The following is a 19,937-nucleotide window of genomic DNA, read 5'->3' on the forward strand; positions in this document are numbered from 1 at the left end:
CACTAGCGTCACCCGGTGACATGTCATGAGGACTACATGACTTTGGTCTCGCCGTGTATTTCTCTGGAATGAGCTCGTTTTTTGTTTATATTTCCTCATGAAGCGCTTCAATTTCACCACAATCTGTCCGCCCGTTTCCCATTTTTACGTTGGTCGGGCGTTGTGAGTTACCTTCTTAAAATAACGCACCGCGGTCCGCGACCATAAATAGTATTGATTTGTCAATAAGTACACTTGTGCAAATCATTGTATCATTATTAACATTAAAACAAACGCCGTATAGCACCCTCTGCTGATGAAAATGTGGGACTGCAGTCAGTTGACAGTCCAGTTAGGTGCAAGAGTCAGCCGGATAAAAAGGACCGCTATCCACGACGTCGTTGTCTGTCCGACAATTGATGTTATTGCAAGTAAGAAATATCACACTTGTGTTCCACGATGATTTTTATTAACTCTTTCAAATTTCCAGCCGCAACCAGCGTTTGCTATACAATTTGATCCAATACCTACGGGTATCACGATGCCCTTTAAAGGTGTTCAGCCAAATGTACCTACGCCCCCATCCTATCGATACAAATATAGGGAAAAATATTTGAGCATACTTCAGAGATAATCTTCATCTGGATGTATTATCCAGCAAAGAATTATTCACAAAGTTCAAGAGGAAATTTGCGTGAACTAGGAACTTTTTTTCTTTTAATTTTGAACACCAGCAACACCATCAGTACAGCTTCTGGATCTGTTCACACAACATTTTTTGGAGAACTTCAGTAGATTTAGGACTGGTAAACAACGATTTCACTTTAAATCGGGAAATGTTGTATTTGTTATTTTAAAAGGCAAAGAAAAGATGTGATCAATCTTCTACTCATCCTACATAAATTCTTTCTCCACTAATACACATACAGTAACCAAAAAACAAAGACTTTTAGAATGACACGCTGTCTTGTATAAAATTAATCAGTAGCTCCCTGAACTAAACACATTTTGCAGTATATACTCCCTGACATATATGTTCAATGTCGTATACATGTTTTTGTATACTAGTGCTACAAATAAAGTTGTATTGTGTTCAGAAAAAAAAAAAGAAGGAACCAGACCTCCCCAAGATGGCTGCGGTGACGCCGGAGTCGTCACTTCCGGCTCAGGGCTTAACCCAACGGTGAATATCAGGGCCTCGCTTCCGGTTGTTCCTCCTTTTCGGCAGCGGCTCTTTCCTCGCCAACATGCCAGTGAGTATCCACGCTGCCCCATCCAACGACATTTCGCCCGTTTAATGGCGCTTTTGGGCGCCCAGTCATGACTCTACGTTTAGCGGAGACTTTCGCGATTCCGCCGGTGGCCGTCGAAGTCTTCCTTGTTGTCTTGTAGTCGCACTTTGCCCAAGATTACTGGACACTTTTCTCGAGCGCATTGTCACTCAAGATGGCGGCGCGCACACGGCAAACATGGAGTCAGTTGTGCCGCAGCTTGCGTTTCGAATACTCTCTCTGTGCTTCTCAATGTTACATAAATGGATCCATTTTGTTTTGGGCTCTTTTTTTATACTAATTCGAGTCGTTACGCGGTGTGGTTAAAAGAGATAACGGATATGTTACCTAACCAGTAATGTAGGCCAACCTAGAAGCCAAATCCGGAACAACCAGTTCGGAGAAATTAAAGAACGCTACCCAGTGATATCTTAACCATATCATGTCACCACCTTCATTACCATAATTACCAATAATATTTTTTTACCCGCCCTGTTAGCTCGCGAAAGACTTGTTGCACCCATCTCCAGAGGAGACAAGGAGGAGGCACAAGAAGAAGCGCCTTGTTCAGAGTCCCAACTCTTACTTTATGGACGTCAAATGTCCAGGTAAGGTGCCATTAACCCTGTCAAGTGGCTTCGGGGTCCAAATCTATTGTCAGAGTTTACATGATGTCTGTTTGCAGGATGCTACAAGATCACGACGGTGTTCAGCCACGCACAGACGGTTGTGCTGTGTGTCGGCTGTTCGACGGTCCTGTGTCAGCCCACCGGAGGCAAAGCACGTCTCACAGAGGGTCGGTATCATCCAGCCACTACATAACGTTTAGTTTTGAAGACTATTTATTGTGGCTCCACTGTAGCTACACATACTGACAAAGTAGCCCACAGCGCTGCTCTTGGAATAGCTCACCAGTGATCGCCTCCACATAAAGATGGCAGTCATAATTGCTCAGCAAGCTTCTATAATTGAGTTGTTTGCACCTGCTGCACCATTGTTGTTCAAATACCGATTGCTTAAAGGGTTATAAATGCAAGTTTTGTTCGCCTGTTTATGGCATCTTGCATTCTGCATTAGCATTCAGGTAGCAGATAAATCGGTTACATTCAGTTAAATGTATTTGGTTTTTCAGTTTTCAAGTAAATGTCAACAGGGAGTGGCAATAAACAATTTGAAGTAAGCTTTGTTTTGTTCAGTCTGCCAAATTCCTCCTTGTAGTTTGCTGCCACCCCAAAAAAATTGACAGAGTAACATATCTTCAAAAACTTCTAACTAGGTTCACTGTAAGTTGAGGTACTACTGAGCAATGGCATTAATCTTTGCAAGAACAAAATGTTCATGTAAAAAAAATATTAAACTTGAAAGTCTAGGTTGATTTTCTGTTCATTTTGATTTGTTTTCCTGCACTGCTAATTGACTGGACGCCCTGTTTGGTGGTCTTCTAGTCTCATTGTTGTGCTAGATGAACCTCGGTTTGCAGAAGGGTTGAGCTAGACCACTGGCTCCCCCCTTTCGAAGGCTGAGAACAAGCCTTTAGCGCCCAGTGCTTGTAGACAAATCGCAGAGTTAGCGGATGGAAAAACGCTGACCCTTCGGTCTCTTTTTGTCCCTCAGGGTGCTCGTTTAGGAGGAAGCAGCACTAAAATGATGTTCCCGGGTCGACAAAGGGATGGAGCGTGGGAGAAGGACGCCACGGCGGCACGCTTAACCGCTGTACCGCCTCCCTCCATTTCTTGTTTCTCAATAAAATGTTTTGGCTAAAGGAATGAGTTTGATTCTTGGAGACAAGTGCTGAGGTTTATTAGAAATGACATTTGCCCCCCCTTTACTTTTTCTGGGACATTTTACATGTGTACAATGGGACCTTCCAAATCCGGCCTCAGTGGTTGCGCTCATGAAGGTTGTTGTAGAACACATTAAATTTACTGTAATACTAACATGGCAACGTCTTTCTTGGTGTGGTAAGATGAAATTAATTTCCCCATTTAGTCTCTAAATTGCTTGATATTTGGAATATCCTAACTAAATTTATTTAAGCTCGACCCACATATTAAAACATTTTACACAATTCATAAACTATGTGTGACTTGAAACTCTTAAGTAAACCAATGGAATGTGAACTTTAGCAGAAAGGTTTTGGTTCAAGTCCACTTACTATTATTCCACTGCACGGGCAGCATTTTCCTATTCCGCAATACTCGGCTCCATGTCCAGGGGGCGTCAGACACCCACTTTTCATTCTACCTGTGCTCACGCCTTCCAGCAGGGTCTGCCATCTTCTCCCTCTCGCGCAGCAGGTGGCGTATGGAGGAATTCTGCGTGGACAAGGTGCTGGTCAGCAGTGGCATGAGGCCTCGGAAGCCCTCGCGCAGCTCCTCCACGTGCTTCTCCAGGCCGTGGACGTGCGTGTCCAGCTCGGCCCGGCAGCCTTGCACCTCCACCAGCACGTCGGACAGCGTGGTTTGCAACTGAGGGGGTCCCAGAGCAGACACACGTCACAACAACGGTGCGTTGGCAGTCGGCTCGCCAGTCGCTGAGCGGTGAGTGCACTTGCCTCTCTCACCTTGGAGAGGTCCACCAGCGTGCTGCCTTGGTCGGCCAGGATCCGCTTGTCCATCTTGACACGCCGGAGCCTGGACGGCGCGCACATGAACGTGTGCTTTTACGATTTGCTGACATTTAAACGTGAATGTCCTGGAAAGGCATCTTACTGGTGGATGGCGAGCATCAGTTTGCGTTGGTGCATGCGGACCATGGTGTGGTCTTTCTCCCGAGAGAGCTTGGTGTGCTTGTAGATGAACCAAGTCTCCCTCAGCACGTTTGCGGCCGCGATTTTCATCTGCACCCCAAAAGGAAACATTCACGCGACAGTTTCGCACTCACGAGAGCACTAAATTGATATTAGGACGTGAAAATGCTTATCAAACCCTTTTGGAGATGTGCGAGTCAATCATGAAGTTGTGCACGTGCTTCTCGGCCCGCGTCAGCTCCAGCTTCCTAGCGACCACCGCAACCACCAGGACGGTGCAGCCGGCTCCCTGCGGGGAAATGATGACTTTAAAAAAAAAAAATAGATAAAAAAAGGGGGCAGTCATTTTGCGCTCACCATGATCCCGGTAAGGAGGCAAATGCTGCGTCCGCAGTACGTGTGAGGCACCACGTCGCCGTAGCCGATGGACAGGAAGGTGACCGACACCATCCACAGGGCCTCCATGTAGTTGCTGCTGAGGTCTCGGTAGTTGTGATGTCTGAAAAGATTTATGAACGTTCGTTCATTAGAAGAATGAAATGAGAATTGATCCAAGCGCTTTTCCCCCCCAAAATGTCAAAGTGGTGACCTCTCGCATACGTGCAGCCCCCAAGCCGCCAAGATCCACAGGGAGACGCTGAAGATCATCAGCACGGTGCCGGGGTAGGTTGTCATCAGGGTCTTGCCCACGAAGCGGGCGTTGAAGTGGATCTGCCAAGCGTTTAGATTACTATTATGTAACATCACACTCGCAATCCGGCGGCCCGTTGCGCGCAGAAGGTTGAGCTCGACAAAGGTCATTTTCTTAAATAGCATTTCGAATTCCACCGGATTTGTGACTTTGGTTACGTTTCACACATTGCCTCGCTGTTGCTCACCAAAAGAGCAGCAACACAAAAAACAAACTTGACAGCCACAGCGTTGGGATACCTTGTTGAGCGCCCCGATGCTACGAGACGCCGTATCGGTGAAAAGCCTGCTGTGCAGCATCATGGCGCGGCCCAGCAGGTAGAGCCTGAGGAACATGGGCAGCGCCAGGACAATCTCCAGCTCCGTTTCCGACAGCACCGCCGTCTGCGTTGTCCGCCGCTGGAAGTAGGCCAGCAGGCCCACCGGGTACGGATGGATGGACGCCGTCGCCAGCTCCAGTGCAATCAGGGCCAGGCGCTCCGTCGTCATGGCGATGCGCCAGTCCTCAGCGCTGCTGTCGTGGACGTACAGCTAGAATCAAAATAGCCCACATGAAGCTTCGGGACACGGCAACCAAATGTCACGGGCGTGTCGGGTTTACCTGCACCTCGCAGCAGTGGTACGCGATGATGAGGCCCAGCAGGAGGATGGTGGAAACGCTGATGATGGATTTGAGGGTGAGTGAGTAGACCGAGCTCTGTGGGAGCGACACACACACACACAGCTCATGACAAAGCTCAATCTATGGACTGGTAACAGATATCCTGGATAATCTTATAATCGTACGTACACAGGAATAATCCACTTGCTGGATGGAATGAACACAATTTTATGTTGTACTTTTCATGCAAGTGCTGTGGACGTGCTATGAGAAGGAATTCGAGGGATGCACCGATACCATTATTTTTTTTGTTAACTACAACCCGATCCCATCCCACATCCCACATCGCACAACAAAACCCATGAAAGCATTGACGTGTGTGGCAGACCTTGCTGTAGACGCTCCACGAGAGTTCGGTTTCCATGACCATCATGAGCACGCCGAAAATGCCCACGGCGAGAGCGCAGTCGTTCAGCCGCTGCCTGCGTAGAAAGAGCGCCCTCCTGCGCAAGAGCCGCCACCCGATGCCGTGCGTCTTCCAGTAGTGGTCGTCCTTCGCCTCCGCCTTGTGTTTGGGGCTAGAGGGGCAAGGCGTCCCCGGCAGGAGACCCCGGTCTCGGTCCCGGTCCCGGTCCGGCAGAAGAGGGGGCGACTCTCTGCCGGTCTGAGGCGGCTCGCCGTCCCTGCTGGTAATGATGATCTCTGGCAGGCTCTGGCTCATTTCCAAGGAGAGGTGAGCCTGTCGCTGGAGCCTCGGGATCGGGGGTCTCGTGGCGCTTCTGAAGGGGGACCCGCAGGGGGGGACATCGTTAAGAGCACAGGCCTTCTCCTGGATTCGGGGCGCTCCCGTGCTCTTGGCTTTACGCTCCTTCCTGGAACAACTCTGCCGTTTCTTCTCCTTGCATTTGACTTTGTCGGCCCGCCGAGGGGAGCGGGGCGAGGCTCTGGCGCACAGGTGGCCGTTGTACAAAGGCATGGTGGCCATGGCTTGGGTGCGGTCCAGCCACACCGTGCGATCGGCGTATCTCTGGGCTGCCGGGTGCATCCCGCACTGAGGAGGGCAGGCCCGGCGGGGGGAGAGCGTCCTGAAGGGAGGCAGCAGGGAACGCTGCTCCTCCACCTCGCATTCGTCCACCAGGGAAATGTTGACCATGGAGGTGGAGGAGGAGTGCTCCATGGCGGCGGCGGGCTTAACTTGAAGAGGAGGCAGGACATGTTTGAAAAAGAGCACACTAAGTTGATGTGAGAACTAAATGATTTCCTTGAATTAAATATTATCGAGAATATCTGATGGGGGAAAAAATCTGCAATGCAACTACAATAACAAAAGAAAAATACAAATATTTTTATGATGTGATATGGTACGATCTGATATGATAATCTAAAAACAACACAATGAGTTTGTAAATAGCTTACCTTTCAGAAAACAAGTTATTGCTACTTCTTTAGATCAGGAAAAATCCTGCTGACTGAGGAATAAAAACAAAGAGTCCTTTTGCACGTCCTTCCTTTAAAAAAAAAAAAGAGACAAAATCAAGTCAAGATTGATGTACGTACAATTGTAAAAAATATATATTAAATAATCAATGTGCAGTGTTGCTGTGATGTAATCACGTCATAAAATTCTTCCTCCAACTAACCTGTCCATTAGCAGCCGGCTCATGCTGGAGCTCCTCCCATCGATTCCAGATGTGCTTATGAAGCGGCCGTGTATAGGATGACGACGACGACGACGACGTGACCACTGACCACACACACTTCTCTCTTTGACATTTATTCCCTCGCCTGGCCACGTTCCTGCCATCAGGACGTCGTCCTTAAAGCCAGGCTTAGTGGCAACGCAGACGCAACTTGCAGATGTTGCAAAGGCAAACAATCATCTGTCGGTGTGTGTGGGCACACGTGTGTGTGTGTTTTGCCAAAAAATCAACTTGGCTAGAATGACTATTACATCACAATTTAGGGCACGAGTAAGCCCATTTCAAATGGCATAGTAACTGTATTTGGGAAAGGTTTTGAAAATTCAGCCAGTTTGACTCCGAAAAAAAAAAAAAAAAGTCTCAAGAAGCCATGCGCGAAAAGAAACCAAGCAGCCATTTGCTTTCACCCTGAAGGCACTCAAAGGATATTTATGATTTCAAATTTCCCCATTGTGGGACTAATAAAGGACGTCTTTATCTTTATCTTTATGATACTCCAAGAAGAGTCCTGACTGTCCAATGGGCAGATTAAACTTTAATCAAGAGCGACCCAATACCTATGAGCTTATGAAATATCAAATATGTCACCCTCTTGGCCCAACAGGTGGAATATTAAGCACCAAAGTCATAACAATGACAGCCCACAAGGATATTTATCCAAATCCACCTGACAGATGGATCGACAGATAATATGGTTTGTTGCAAATGGATATGGAGGCTTCGGGGAGAGAGAGTGCGTGTGTGTGCGTGTGTGTGTCAAAGAGGGGCGGTCAGGTCGTCCATGCGGATCCGGCTAGTAGCAGGATAAAGAAGGTATTATCTAATCAGAAGGCGACGTGTATTCAGAGTGGGATGGCCGAGTGGGTGGCGGGAGTGAGAGGAAGACAGAAGGGCCCCGCATGTCCATAAAAGACATGCTTGGATGAGTTTGGAGGCTCCCAGGGTGAAGATTTATTAATCTGGATGGCGCATTATTAGCTTATTTTTTTGCAATGGATCTTATGAGGTTAGTGTACCTAATCAAGTGTCCCACCAGATGTTGGTCTACTACCAAACAATCTGCCAGTCTGTGAATTAATTCAAGCCCAGTGCCAAGTAGCGCTCAAAAAGCCTTAGCTTAGCATGTCTATTCTTGTTTGTGTTTCCGTGTGTGTGTGTGTGTGTGTGTGTGTGTGTGTGTGTGCTGCCAGTCTTCAATTATTCGCCTCTGTTATTATTGCATCACCCTTTTGGCATCCGAGCTCAGTGGAATTAAGCCCAAATGCTCGCGGCCTCCAATTGCTCCAGCTGTTAAATGATGTGCGTAGCAGCTCCCCAACAAGGCGGTGTAATCAACAATTGACAATTAATTTTCTGCATTGCATAATAACCAGAAGTAAACAATTGGGACGATTTGGAAGGGCTTGAGAAATGCGGACGCAGGAAGTAAATTTTCGTCTTGAAAAAATGTGGGAATTTGACTGAGCCGAACACGCTGAAGTTGGAATGGTTTGAGCTGATCAAAAATGTGGAATGACCTCCTAATTTATGTGCTTTACTGTGATAAAATTGGAATCTTGGGACGGCTTTAAATAGCTCGACAAATGTGGAAGGAGACGGTCAAACTATAAAATGATTAAGTTGCCATGGAAAAATCAAATCGTGTGGAAATTTGGGGCATGTGAAAACTAGGAGTAAGATTTTGCAAGTTGGCCAGCATGCAGTACCAAAACAAGCCACGAGAAGGCGCCCACGCTACAATTCCTCCACTTTCTCACAGAATCCCGATGAAGGCTGATGAATGAAGTTTTCCCAAGCGAGTAGAAACCTGTTTTTCCCCACCCTCCTTCCCTCTATTCCCACTTTGGAAAATTGCATCCAAGTGGCACCATCTGATGGAGGTCATCCATCTTGACGTGCACCCTCCTGCCTGGGTGAACAAACCCACCCTTACCCACTCCACCCTCGCCCTCAAACAGGGCAGTCTCATTCCAAAGCGTAGATTCCGAGTAATAGGGTCATCTATTATACAATCCAAATCGTCCCTCTATTCACCATCCACCCCGCCTCGTTCTCCCTCGCAGCCTCTTGGAGTTTATCAGCTTCCTGCTGGCTCAACCCTTGCATCAGCATTCCGTGGAAGACAAATGAGGGGAATCCGCTTTGGAAAAAATGCACACGTTCCTGGGGCCTCTCCACTACGGGGGATAAAGTCTGAGCAACATCTGGAGTCTTTGTTATGAGAACGACACGCGTTTCACCAATCGATAAATTTAAAAAAAAGGCTCAAGGACAGATGTTTCAAATTGAATAGGAAGTTGGCCATTTTGGTTGAAAGCAGCTTTTTGAGGTTCAGCCATCGACACCAAATGATCAAAAGAGATCGCAAGTGCCAAGGGCCCCGGCCTAAAATTGAACAGGAAGTCAGCCATTTTGGTTTGAAGCAGCCATTTTAGACTCTTCCTGCTGTTGACGTCTTTTTCGATATTCAGCACATAGAATCCATTTTTACAGTTTGACATTCGCATCTTATTTAGCGGTTAGTATCCACTTTGCGACAACAAAACAGGAATTTCCCTCCCATAGGAGGACTCCTCAAGGCTTGTGATCTCGTCTCTCTTTTGTTGTGTTCACTCTGACCTTCAGTCATCCTCTCGTGTCGTTGTGTCGTGTTTAATAAGGTCAGCTGGCAGCGACAGACGCATTTAACATCACCCCCGTCAACTTCAACCCCTTCACCCTTTACTGCCGATCGCTTCATTTCTTTACGCCGTGCTCTCCATTTTAGTCCCACCTCTTCCTCCTCGTCTCTCGTTCGCTCTCTCTCTCTCTCTCCCCTCCGGCATCTGCTCCATCCCTGCCTCGCTGGCTTTCCCGCAGCCTCCTCCTCCTCCTCCTCATTCCCGCCTTCCCGTGCGTCTGTCTGCTGCCACTCTTCGTCCTCCTCCTCTCCGCCGACCAGGATGTGGCGCTCGGCGGCTCTGCTCCTCTCGGGAATGGCTGCGTTGATCCACGGTGAGCTCTTTAAGGTATTCTGGATACAAAGTGGGAAATGGGGAGAAGAAGGAAAAGTGCAGGATGCGGCGGGTCACCTGTTTGAGTGTGGAAACGACGCAGGGAGGCTTGTCATCTTCTCGTGTGACTCATAAGCAGCTGGGGGGCACAGATCAACAGAATCAAACGTGTGTCTCGCCACTCTTTCATCTTGCTGCATTCCTCGTGTTTGCATAAGTGCGCGCGCGGCCGACGTGTTGCTGCGGGTGAGCGGCGCAAACTTGACAGCCTCTCGCGTGCGCGTTTGTTGTCGGTGTAAAGTAGCGGCAAACGTGACGACGAAGATATTGTGATAAAAAAAATTATAGGAGAGAAAAGAAAACACACGGAGACTCCTAGTGGAACATAAAACAGACAATTTGAAATTGTGTCTTTAAAAAAAAAAAACAGAACTTGGTAATCTGCTAGCTTAATGCTAACGCACAATGCAAAAAGCCATAGATGGGCTAACAAATAGCATTGATGGTTGCCGTGACAATGCGACACTCGCAGGCATACATTCTTTAACTTCTGCAGTTGACTAAGTCACTTCGGGTCGTCGTGAATCTTTTCTTCGTTTATCCTTCTCGTTTTATTATACTGCCCCATGTGGCCAAGTTGTGTACACCAGAGGGCGTTGCGATTCATTAATCATAAGGCACAAACTGTTTAATTGTACACCTTCTATTTGATCATCAAGTACAATATTATAGACTGTCATTTTCCCGGTTTAAAAAAAAAAAAAATTGTTTGGGAGGCGGAAACAAATTGATGGCATTTCCATTTATTTCAAAGGGGAACGATAATTTCAGTGCCTCAAGTGTGTTCCCGATTTTGCAGCCCAGTTCCTCGTTTTGACATTGTAACTGTTACCGTAGCAACCAAAAGACCGCGGATGCAAATAAAGCATGTGGCATAAAACAAAGCAAATTATTGTAATACGAACTGGCAATACAGACGCTTTAAAAAAAAAAAAGCTTCACATTCTCTTCAATATTCTCTCATCAAAAAAAAGTTGAATTGGAAAAAATATCTGGAGTATATTTCACGATAATTGCAGCTGATGGGTCAGGAAGAGTGTTTATCAAACCATCCATTTTCTAGATTCCGCCACCGCCACAAAAATGGCACAATTTGAAAGCGAAGTTCATTTGAGCGCAAGTTCATTAGCGTCAATGAGCCTGATGAAGTTCCCCGCCGCCGCTAATTAGACTTTGTTTACTGAGCTGCCGTGTTCCCCGCGAATCTCGCGTCCTTGTTGTTGCACAATCGCGGCTTCATCGAGCGGCGGCAGCCCGGCCGGAAAATAAGACAAACGAGGAGGGAAACGGATCCGTTCAGGTGTCGGTCGGGCTTCCGATGAAGACAAATTGTCGTTTTTCACTGAAATGTGGCCCTTTGCGGTGTCTTCAGGGGGTCCTCATCAGAGAAGCCTGCTGAAGAACCTGCTGAAGGACTACAACCGCATGGAGCGCCCCGTCGGCAACGACTCGCACCCGCTCACCGTCACCTTCTCGCTCAGTTTGATCCAGATCATGGACGTGGTGGGTGCGGCCGGCCCCGTGGGACCATTTTGTGTCCAAATTGGTTCTGATTGTACGTTTTGGCTGGCAGGACGAGAAGAACCAGGTGCTGACCACCAACATGTGGCTGCGGATGGTAAGGACGCCCGAGAGGTTTGTGGTGCTAATCGACTTGGATATTCGACTCACCGGACGCGACATTAGGTACACAGTCGCGCGATTCTAAAAGGCAGAATTTTCCATACAGTTGTTGAATTGGATCTCACTTGATGGTGTACCTAATGTTGTGGCTAGTGGATGTACTTTGCATGTCTTATGCTTAATATGAAGTGTATAATTCTTAAAATATTTTTTTCTTTTTCCAAATATCATTGCATGAAAATATCTCTATTTATTATGACAAGTATGTTTGTTTTTTTGGCATTTTATTTGCAATATATATTGGTGGTGTGCAAAAGCACGGCTGCAGTTATGAGAAAAGACGGACAATACTTAGTGTTTATCATACAAAATAAAAATATGCATCATATAATTTCACCGATGTGTTACTATTGTATACTTATATTTTATGATGGTGTAATTCGTATTTATTTATGAGAAACATAATTAAAAAAAAATAGAACAAATTTAAAATAGGAATAGCCTTTTTTTTATTCATATTTTGTATTTTTGCATACTAAAATGTACAACTAATTACATTAGAGTGAAACATTTTATTATTTTTACATTAATAATATTCTAATTTATGAGGTATTAGAAAAAAAAAACATTCTCACTATACATTATAAATTGTATACTCAATGCTATATATTACAGTAATTATTGAAATTAATCACCTGGATAATTTAAATGACTTATTTAATTCTACCGTTTTCAGTTACGTTTTCAAGTGGTAGTCTATAACTAAAATTTATTATTAACATATTAAAAAAAAATTATCGCACAGAATTAGAAACACATGACTTCTGCGTGCGTGTGTGTGTGCGTGCGTGCGTGCGTCTCAAGAGCTGGTTCGACCACTATCTCCAGTGGAACCAGAGCGAACATCCCGGCGTTAAAAACCTTCGCTTCACCACCGACCAAATCTGGACGCCAGATATTCTGCTGTACAACAGGTAAACATTGAGTGCGCGTGCGCACACACACACACACACACACACACACACACATCCCCACACGTGTGTGTGCAGACTCACATGTTCTAACTGGCCTGTCGTTTCCTCAGCGCAGATGACGACTTTGACTCCACCTTTAAGACCAATGTTCTTGTCAACTCCAGCGGCTATGCCGAATATTTGCCTCCAGGTGAGTCGCTCGCTCTCGTGGCCTAAGAAGCGTCACCAAAATATTGAACATAAAAAAAATAAAAAAAACAATCAAGTCAGAACAATTATTTATCATTTTTTTTATCAGCATCTCACGACTTTCTTGCCATATTTGCCCTTCATCACCAACTTTCTGTGTTCCCTGGTGGCCCGAACACGCCTTCATTCTTTCTCAGTCAACGTGCAGTATTTCACGGCTGTGCCATATTGCCTGCGTCTCCACATAGGCCGCATGCACCCCCCGTTTCACCCCCGAACTGCGTTACGCATTACGGCAGGCTGACAGTCAAGGCGTTCCGAAGTGAAACTTATGCATTGCGGGCGAATGCCGCTGCTGTGCGTTCTCTGCCATGTTTATTAATAGGATGCCGCGGAGGGTAAATAACTCACCGCCGAGATTAGGATCAGGGACAATTAGGGGCGGTGGTGAGGGGGGGGGGTGGCTGATGTCGTATCAATTTGATTGAAGCCAGCGTCAACTAATTAACCACGAATATTTTTTTAAAACTTTTTTACCATGACAAAACTTTAGAAAAATTAGTCATTATTTTCCCAAAATATGTATTATTATTTTCACAATAGTCAACTTGCAATTTTCTGGAAAAAAAACCCCCCAAAGAAATTAAAACAAGCAAAATTAAAATTGTTAAGATAATGAACAATAATCCTAAAGTTAAGCATTATTTGAAGAATGCAAATTAAATCCTCGCCCCCAATCTGCAGTTGAGTTAATAAGCATATTTTCATTGCGGAATATCCAAAAGATCTTTCGTGTTTGTTTTCTGGAACACTTTCATGTCGACTCCATCTGAAAATATGGAAATGTGGCGAATTTTGCGAGCGTGGGCCTCAGAATGTCATGTCGGCGAAAAAGAGACTCCTTAAAATGACGGACTTGTATTTTGGGGATTGTGTCGAGCGAGCGAGCGAGTTTTGTTTGTGAGTGTCGCCTCAAGGTTACGAGATGGATATCTGCGAGCGGGAGCAGAGGAGAGGCACGTTGCCAACAAGGAAGGCGCTGGTGCACATAAGATGATTCCCTCGCTGGACACAACATTAGGGACACATTCCAACTGCAAAAAAAAAAAAAAAAAAAAAAGATTTTGGAACCAATCACTCACCTTTGAGCTGTTTTTGTGCTCTGCCTTTTGGTGTGGGAGTGGTTTGAGGAGAAAAGTGGTCCTGTGCTGGATCAAGAGACAGTTGCAGGACAGCGTTGACCATTTTGGGGAGGCGTCACTTACTCCGATTTTCACTCTTGGCGGCAGGACTTTTTGTCTAGAATTACACATTTTCTTTGCTCACCATATTGACTTTTGTTTGACGTTACGTGCCTGGGCGAGGTCTCCAATCATCTGTCTTCACAGGCATCTTCATGAGCACGTGCAACGTGGACGTGCGCTGGTTCCCTTTCGACATTCAGAAGTGCGTCCTCAAGTTCGGCTCGTGGACGTACGACGGCTGGCTGCTGGACCTCCAGATGAACGACGTCGACGTCTCGGGCTACATGCCCAACGGCGAGTGGGACCTCATAGGTCAGCCTTCCACACGCCAACGGCTTGTCACTTTTTTTGCAATCGCCACGGTACGCAAGTACAGACGGTGATTCCTTAGGGGTGCCCGGTGCCCGGAATGAAGCGTTCTACGATTGCTGCAAGGAGCCGTACCCGGACGTGACCTTCATGGTGACCGTACGGCGAAGGACGCTCTACTACGCCCTCAACCTGCTCATCCCCTGCATGCTGCTGTCCTCCATGACGCTCCTCATCTTCGTGCTGCCCGCGGACTCCGGGGAGAAGATCTCGCTGGGTGAGACCCCCCCCCCAAAAAAAATAATAATTTAATGATTATAAAAAACGAAAATAAATAAATATTTATATAAAACAATTCAGGTTGGTTATTCCACGTATCAACCAAAAATGATCAAATAAATAAAATAATTCCGACTACAATTCTTGCGAGATGATGTAGCTCCCTGCAAGCGCCAACGCGCACACACAAAATGCAGTTAACTTAAAAAGTCAGCAAGATATTTTGGGGGGTGGGGGGGAAACATCTTTTTGATGTGCGCCATAAAAATCTCCAAGTGGGACACTCCCGCCCCCTCTGCGCTGTGCATATGCGGGAAAATATGATCCTAAAACGCTCACATTGAACGCTGAAATGAAACAAGGGGGGGGGGGGCGGCAGAGGACGGGAGGGGAGCTGAGAGGAGATTAACGACGAAGAGGGAAGAGAGCCTAAAGGTGGATGACGATAAGAACGCCGATTTCAGTATGCACGGAATTTGTTTTGAATGACGACGACGTCACGCGTGTCCTTAAACAAGCGCAGCCAATTACGCTTTACGCTATTAATTTCATGAAGGACACAACGGCATCCTTCCTTCGCCCGGATATTTCTGCCAGAGAAGCATTTTTGGGGTTGTGAATCACGACAACGTTGTTGTAGGATGCAGATGCTGTTTGGAAGTCCGTCAAATAAATGGAAGCAATTTAGTGGATGAGACCTCGCGGTTGTTCATCAAAAAATGTTGGCTGCTCGCCCAGCCAGGAGACTCATGTTGACTTTCTGCACCAGATCGATTTCTGATTTTGTTTTATTTTATTTAAGGCATCACCGTCTTGCTGTCGCTGACCGTCTTCATGTTGCTGGTGGCCGAGATCATGCCGGCGACGTCCGACTCGGTGCCGCTCATAGGTACGTCTTTCGTTAGCAAACTTTCTTAACAAGCAGCTTGTGTTTCAAAAGCCAAAGAAAAAGAAAAAAAAATTCAGACTGCAGTTTCAGCACTTTTTGTTTTTCGCATTCCGGCGCATCACTCCGCTTTTACGGCTCCTGTTCGCTCCCCCCCCCCCGTTTCCTGCCCTCCACACGTCCTGCTTGGCAGCTGATTACTGAGGAATTGGACGTGTTCTATTGCCAGCCCCGAGTGTCATATATCCATACTTTATAGCACCGCTGGCACTGTTTCACATTTAATCAGACTTTTACGGGGACTGAAACACGACGACATTGCATGAATGCGAGACTTCATTAGAGAGTCTTTACAACCTGGAAAGCATGGAGTGCATATAAAAGTGCTAGAAAGACATCACGGTATTTCTTATTCAGGGGCCTTCCGGGATCTTTTGGCTATCTGTCCGTTCGGGGAGCATAGTCCAACCAAAAGTGAACAGAAGCTTAGGTGGAAACACGACGGAGGATCCTTATTACCACAAAGAATCCTGTTCTGTCCTCTTCCAGGTCAGTATTTTGCCAGCATAATGATCATCGTGGGCATGTCCGTCATCGCCACCGTGGTGGTTCTGCAGTACCACCACCACGATCCCAACGGAGGGAACATGCCCAAATGGGTGAGGCGAACGCACGCTTCTCATTTTGATCCCGATTTCGGTTCTACCTTTTTTCTCTCCTTCCCTGCTGACTTTCACGTGCACCGAGTGACTCATCTCAGGCGCCGTCAGTCAGCCTGGTTTCGAGCGAGCTGAGACGAGTCATGCAGTCTAAAAGGCGTTTGGGCACAGTTTCCTCTTCCTTGGTTTGTGTTACAGCATGATTTCACGTCACCATCCGACGGCAAACGGTTCCGACACGAACGGTATCGAGATATCTGGCCGTTATCGCCCATTAGCTCGCATTATAGCAACTTACAGTTACCGAAGTCAGCGTCGTGATGTCGCATCCGCCCACCACTTCAAATGAAGCAGCGCTGCCCTTGTGGACGACTCCCGCTCTGCATCGTCTTTGTTCTGTTGCTAAGGAGAGCCTGGAAGGGAGCCAAAGTCGGAAGTGTGTCAACGTTTCATCACACGTGTACATTATAAAAATATATTTTGAAAAAAAATGTCCTTAATTACCTGTGCATGTAGAAGCAAAACCAACATTTCAGCTCTCGGGGAAGGGGGTCCTAAAACCCCAGACGTGGATTCCTGTGCAGTTTTATGCCGCCTTTTGATCTTGTGATAAAATCCAGGACATGTCACAAATATACTTTTTATTTCTTGCAAGCGTGCACCATTTTGTAGGTTTATGACAGGCATGAATCATTTGGGGGTCAGGGTGCCATAAATCAAGGGTCATAAATTTTTTTATTATTTTTTTTCCCCAACATGAGGGGCATCATCTGATTTGGGTGCTGCTGACTCTTTTGTCCAGGTGAAGCTGGTGCTTCTCCAATGGGTGGCGTGGTTCCTTCGGATGAAGCGTCCCGGCGAGGCGGAGAAGCCCCGAAGGCCCCAATGTGCCCCCCACCTACGCCGCTGCTCCTCAGGCTCCCACAGCGGGAGCATCCCCAACCACGGTGACCCGGCCCTGCACCCGCTGCACCCACAGAACCTGGCCCCTCTCCATCAAGCCCACCTCCACGGCCAGTCCAGCACCAACAACAACGGGAACCTGCTTTATTTCCAGGGAATGGAGGAGCCCACGCTTTTGGCAGATGCCACCCCAAGGTGCAATAACATCCCCACAGGGCCCCGCAGCCCACCCCCGCACCTGCCGCCACACCTCTGCGGATCCCCGCCGCCTCCCGCCCCCAACTTGGACAGCGTGGGGTGCCCCAGCACCGTCTCCAGCGGGGGCGGCTTTGGAGTTGGCGTAAGCGGCGGACCGTGCCAGGCCCCAGCCCACGGGGACCCGCTGCTTCAGGCCATCCTGGAGGAGGTCCGCTACATGGCAGATCGTTTCCGGGAGCAGGACGAGGCCGACTGCGTTGCCGACCAGTGGAAATTTGCGGGCGCTGTTATCGATCGCCTGTGTCTGGTCGCGTTCAGCGTCTTCAACATCATCTGCACCATCTCAATCCTCATGTCGGCGCCCAACTTTGCTGACGCGGTTTCCAAGGACTTTGTCTGAAAAGCCGTGAGAGGGAACAAAACGCATGAGGGAGAGTTAAGGCATCCAGCGGGCTCGGATCCAGTGGGACTCCACATTGTCTTGTGAGCTTAAGACTGGAAGACAAAGGAAAGTATGTGGATTTCTTTGCACTAGACTGACTGAACTCAAAGAAAATGGACGAGCAAGCGGAGTTTTTTTTTCAATTGGGAAGAGCGCCTTTGCTGGGCTCTGCGTAAAAGGAAAAGGCAAAATGGCTCCGACACAGAATGCGAGACAAAAGCAGATTTGGCTGGCTTGTTTAAAAGTCAAGAGTAGGTTTGGACAATCCTGCGACGGCTTTGATGCGTCTATTCTATAAGCCGGTATTTTTCCACATTTATTCCTTTAGCTACGGACACCGAATGAGGGGGACTGAAAGAGACTTGGCCCGCCTTTGCCGTGTTCTGTCAAGAGAGCAATTTGCGGCTATTTTGATGGATTTCTGTTCTGTAAGAAAGGTTCGGGTGGACAAATGCCGGGTATCCTTATACGGGGTATGTGGGTGTGGGATCGCTACGTGAAAGAAGCTGTGTCAAGACCAACTGGGCTGTGTGAAAAAGTTAAAGCCAAAGTAGTCAATTATGGCTCCCGTGTTGAACAAGGACTCCTTGGAGAACAAAAAGAAGGACATTCAAAGTCTTTTTTTTTTTTTTTTTAAATAAGAGCAGCGCAGCAAACAGTACGCGGACTTGGTGCTCATCCATTATTCAAAGCTCAGCATCTAATGGCTGTCAAATTAAAAAGTCCTCCCGCCGTCTTTAAGCGCGACTAATCGGCTTTGAAAAGATGACCTGGGCACTTTACATTTCCAAGGGCCTTATTATCCTCGCGGCTAACACGCCTCCCCAAAATGAGGGAAAGCTGCAGTGGAACTGAGGCAGCAGGTCCAGGGGCCAGAATCAATAGGGACGAGCGCGATCTCATTGGATTTGACCAAAGTTTGTCATTCAACATACACGGTGCCTCAAAAGGGACAAGGCGACTTTCAATTTGCTCGTTCTTGTCCATGTACAGAAAGCAAACCCAAATCCATAGTCCTGTGCCCTAATTTGTGTCCAATAGAGTGGACAAGAGACACCAAAACAACCCAACGAGACGCTCAATAGCGCCAACGGACACAAAACGGGCTCTTCAATCTTCCGAAAAGAAAATTGCCGATTATTGATTTACTTTTGTCATGGTATTGATCCGTCACAAGCTTCGAATGCAAACTGTCGTCCCATCAAACGATCCCCAATGTTAATCTCCGTTGACCAGGAAGTAGCCGGCGAGCTAACACAAACATGATGACACTGTGAATCACACTTTGGAAAAAAAAAAAAAAAAGCCAGCAATTCCTCCGTATGTCTTAAATGACTCTTCACCGGTCGCATCTTCCTAGTGTTCGGAAAACCAGCATCTTCCAGTGTTTTTATCACCATGGAAATAAAGCATTCCTGTACCTCATCGTTTCTGTTTGAAAACATTCCTCGGATTCATCCCGAGAGAAAACTGTTCTGCAGAACATCAAACTGCGGGTCCAATCACTCCATCAACACACAGACATCGAAATGAGAATTTCATGGTGGCCTTCAGCAACCGTCACGACGTCAGTTCGGCGCACATAGCAAGGCCCTTTTTCTTGAGGGGTGAGGGGAAGAAAAAGTGCTGCATCAGCAATTTAAACCAGAATCAAGTTAGGCAAGGAAATTGGGCTTTTCCAGGTGGTGGAAAGCAACTTGGAAGTATACGAGTGCCAGGAAACATACCAGGGAGTCCAGAAATGGGGGAAAAAAAAAAAAAAAAAAATAGAAGCTGGCAGAAATTGTATTTTTCTTCATGGGGGGCCAATTTTCAAATTTGGTGTTGGAGAGCCAGGAAGCTTTCAACACACGACAGTCTGTAAGTGCACCCAAAAACGGCTCAACGATTTAATTCAATTGTCGATTTGACGTTGGCTTCGCCAAATAGACAAGCCGTAAACTGGACCCCCCCCCCAAAAATCTTCCCATCCGTTACTTTGAGTCAATTGCGGCGTCGGCGTGCATGGCGCGATTGCATCTTGCATCTCTGAGCCAATCAATGACTTTTAATTAGCACGGACCCGCGACGCTGGTCGATGGAGCTGACAAGCAGCAGCGGAAGGAGGAGGAGGAAAAGCGTGAGGACGAGGAGGCAGACGTCTGCGGTAGGAAAGATGAGCCCATCCGGACGCTCGATGGATGCGAGC

The 19,937-nt window shown here is 47.1% G+C and overlaps 3 protein-coding genes and 1 non-coding gene across 10 annotated transcripts; 3 read left to right on the forward strand and 1 right to left on the reverse strand.

Annotated features, from left to right (window-relative positions):
- Positions 1-756: 756 nt before the first annotated feature.
- Positions 757-16,754, reverse strand: LOC148321581 (small conductance calcium-activated potassium channel protein 2-like). Of its 3 annotated transcripts, none has more exons than XM_088319105.1 (16): positions 16,711-16,754; positions 16,505-16,619; positions 14,156-14,655; positions 13,972-14,037; positions 12,722-12,852; positions 6,931-10,122; positions 6,707-6,798; positions 5,679-6,484; positions 5,297-5,386; positions 4,930-5,220; positions 4,589-4,710; positions 4,357-4,498; positions 4,178-4,288; positions 3,962-4,089; positions 3,805-3,883; positions 757-3,718 (listed from the first exon to the last, which is right to left on the reverse strand). In XM_088319105.1, the coding sequence occupies exons 8-16, from the start codon at positions 6,465-6,467 to the stop codon at positions 3,491-3,493; spliced, it is 1,980 nt and encodes a 659-aa protein (XP_088175231.1). In that variant the 5' UTR covers positions 6,468-6,484; positions 6,707-6,798; positions 6,931-10,122; positions 12,722-12,852; positions 13,972-14,037; positions 14,156-14,655; positions 16,505-16,619; positions 16,711-16,754; the 3' UTR covers positions 757-3,490. The 3 variants fall into 3 exon arrangements, with proteins under 3 accessions (XP_088175231.1, XP_088175230.1, XP_088175233.1); XM_088319104.1 differs by having other exon boundaries at positions 758-3,718; positions 5,291-5,386; XM_088319107.1 differs by having other exon boundaries at positions 759-3,718; positions 3,814-3,883; positions 5,291-5,386.
- rps27.1 (ribosomal protein S27, isoform 1) lies at positions 1,088-3,012 on the forward strand. Its single transcript, XM_088319124.1, has 4 exons — positions 1,088-1,232; positions 1,750-1,858; positions 1,936-2,046; positions 2,865-3,012. The coding sequence occupies exons 1-4, from the start codon at positions 1,227-1,229 to the stop codon at positions 2,891-2,893; spliced, it is 255 nt and encodes an 84-aa protein (XP_088175250.1). The 5' UTR covers positions 1,088-1,226; the 3' UTR covers positions 2,894-3,012.
- Positions 2,652-2,781, forward strand: LOC148321583 (small nucleolar RNA SNORA35). The gene has a single exon (XR_015839521.1). It is a non-coding gene; the product is annotated as a small nucleolar RNA SNORA35 (small nucleolar RNA).
- chrna11 (cholinergic receptor, nicotinic, alpha 11) lies at positions 9,409-18,266 on the forward strand. Of its 5 annotated transcripts, none has more exons than XM_088319108.1 (10): positions 9,409-9,984; positions 11,416-11,546; positions 11,617-11,678; positions 12,531-12,640; positions 12,756-12,830; positions 14,218-14,385; positions 14,465-14,659; positions 15,464-15,550; positions 15,965-16,206; positions 17,009-18,266. In XM_088319108.1, the coding sequence occupies exons 1-10, from the start codon at positions 9,933-9,935 to the stop codon at positions 17,705-17,707; spliced, it is 1,821 nt and encodes a 606-aa protein (XP_088175234.1). In that variant the 5' UTR covers positions 9,409-9,932; the 3' UTR covers positions 17,708-18,266. The 5 variants fall into 5 exon arrangements, with proteins under 5 accessions (XP_088175234.1, XP_088175235.1, XP_088175237.1 ...); XM_088319109.1 differs by having other exon boundaries at positions 9,410-9,984; positions 11,617-11,661; positions 12,751-12,830; XM_088319111.1 differs by having other exon boundaries at positions 9,412-9,984; positions 16,097-16,206.
- Positions 18,267-19,937: the final 1,671 nt, after the last annotated feature.

Source organism: Idiotropiscis lumnitzeri, chromosome 16 (assembly GCF_059441095.1).
Source record: "Idiotropiscis lumnitzeri isolate Australia: NSW breed Sydney's pygmy pipehorse chromosome 16, RoL_Ilum_1.0, whole genome shotgun sequence".
Taxonomy (NCBI): Eukaryota; Metazoa; Chordata; class Actinopteri; order Syngnathiformes; family Syngnathidae; genus Idiotropiscis; species Idiotropiscis lumnitzeri.

Coding starts and splice junctions, on each gene's coding strand:
- rps27.1 (XM_088319124.1), top strand. Junction 1,859..1,935: donor TATGGACGTCAAATGTCCAG/GTAAGGTGCCAT, acceptor GTCTGTTTGCAG/GATGCTACAAGATCACGACG. Junction 2,047..2,864: donor CAAAGCACGTCTCACAGAGG/GTCGGTATCATC, acceptor TTTGTCCCTCAG/GGTGCTCGTTTAGGAGGAAG.
- LOC148321581 (XM_088319104.1), bottom strand. CDS start 6,467: ATGGAGCACTCCTCCTCCACCTCCATGGTCAACATTTCCCTGGTGGAC. Junction 5,221..5,290: donor ACCACTGCTGCGAGGTGCAG/GTAAACCCGACA, acceptor TTTTGATTCTAG/CTGTACGTCCACGACAGCAG. Junction 3,719..3,804: donor ACCTCTCCAAGGTGAGAGAG/GCAAGTGCACTC, acceptor GGACCCCCTCAG/TTGCAAACCACGCTGTCCGA.
- chrna11 (XM_088319108.1), top strand. CDS start 9,933: ATGTGGCGCTCGGCGGCTCTGCTCCTCTCGGGAATGGCTGCGTTGATC. Junction 14,386..14,464: donor CGGCGAGTGGGACCTCATAG/GTCAGCCTTCCA, acceptor GTGATTCCTTAG/GGGTGCCCGGTGCCCGGAAT. Junction 14,660..15,463: donor CGGGGAGAAGATCTCGCTGG/GTGAGACCCCCC, acceptor ATTTTATTTAAG/GCATCACCGTCTTGCTGTCG.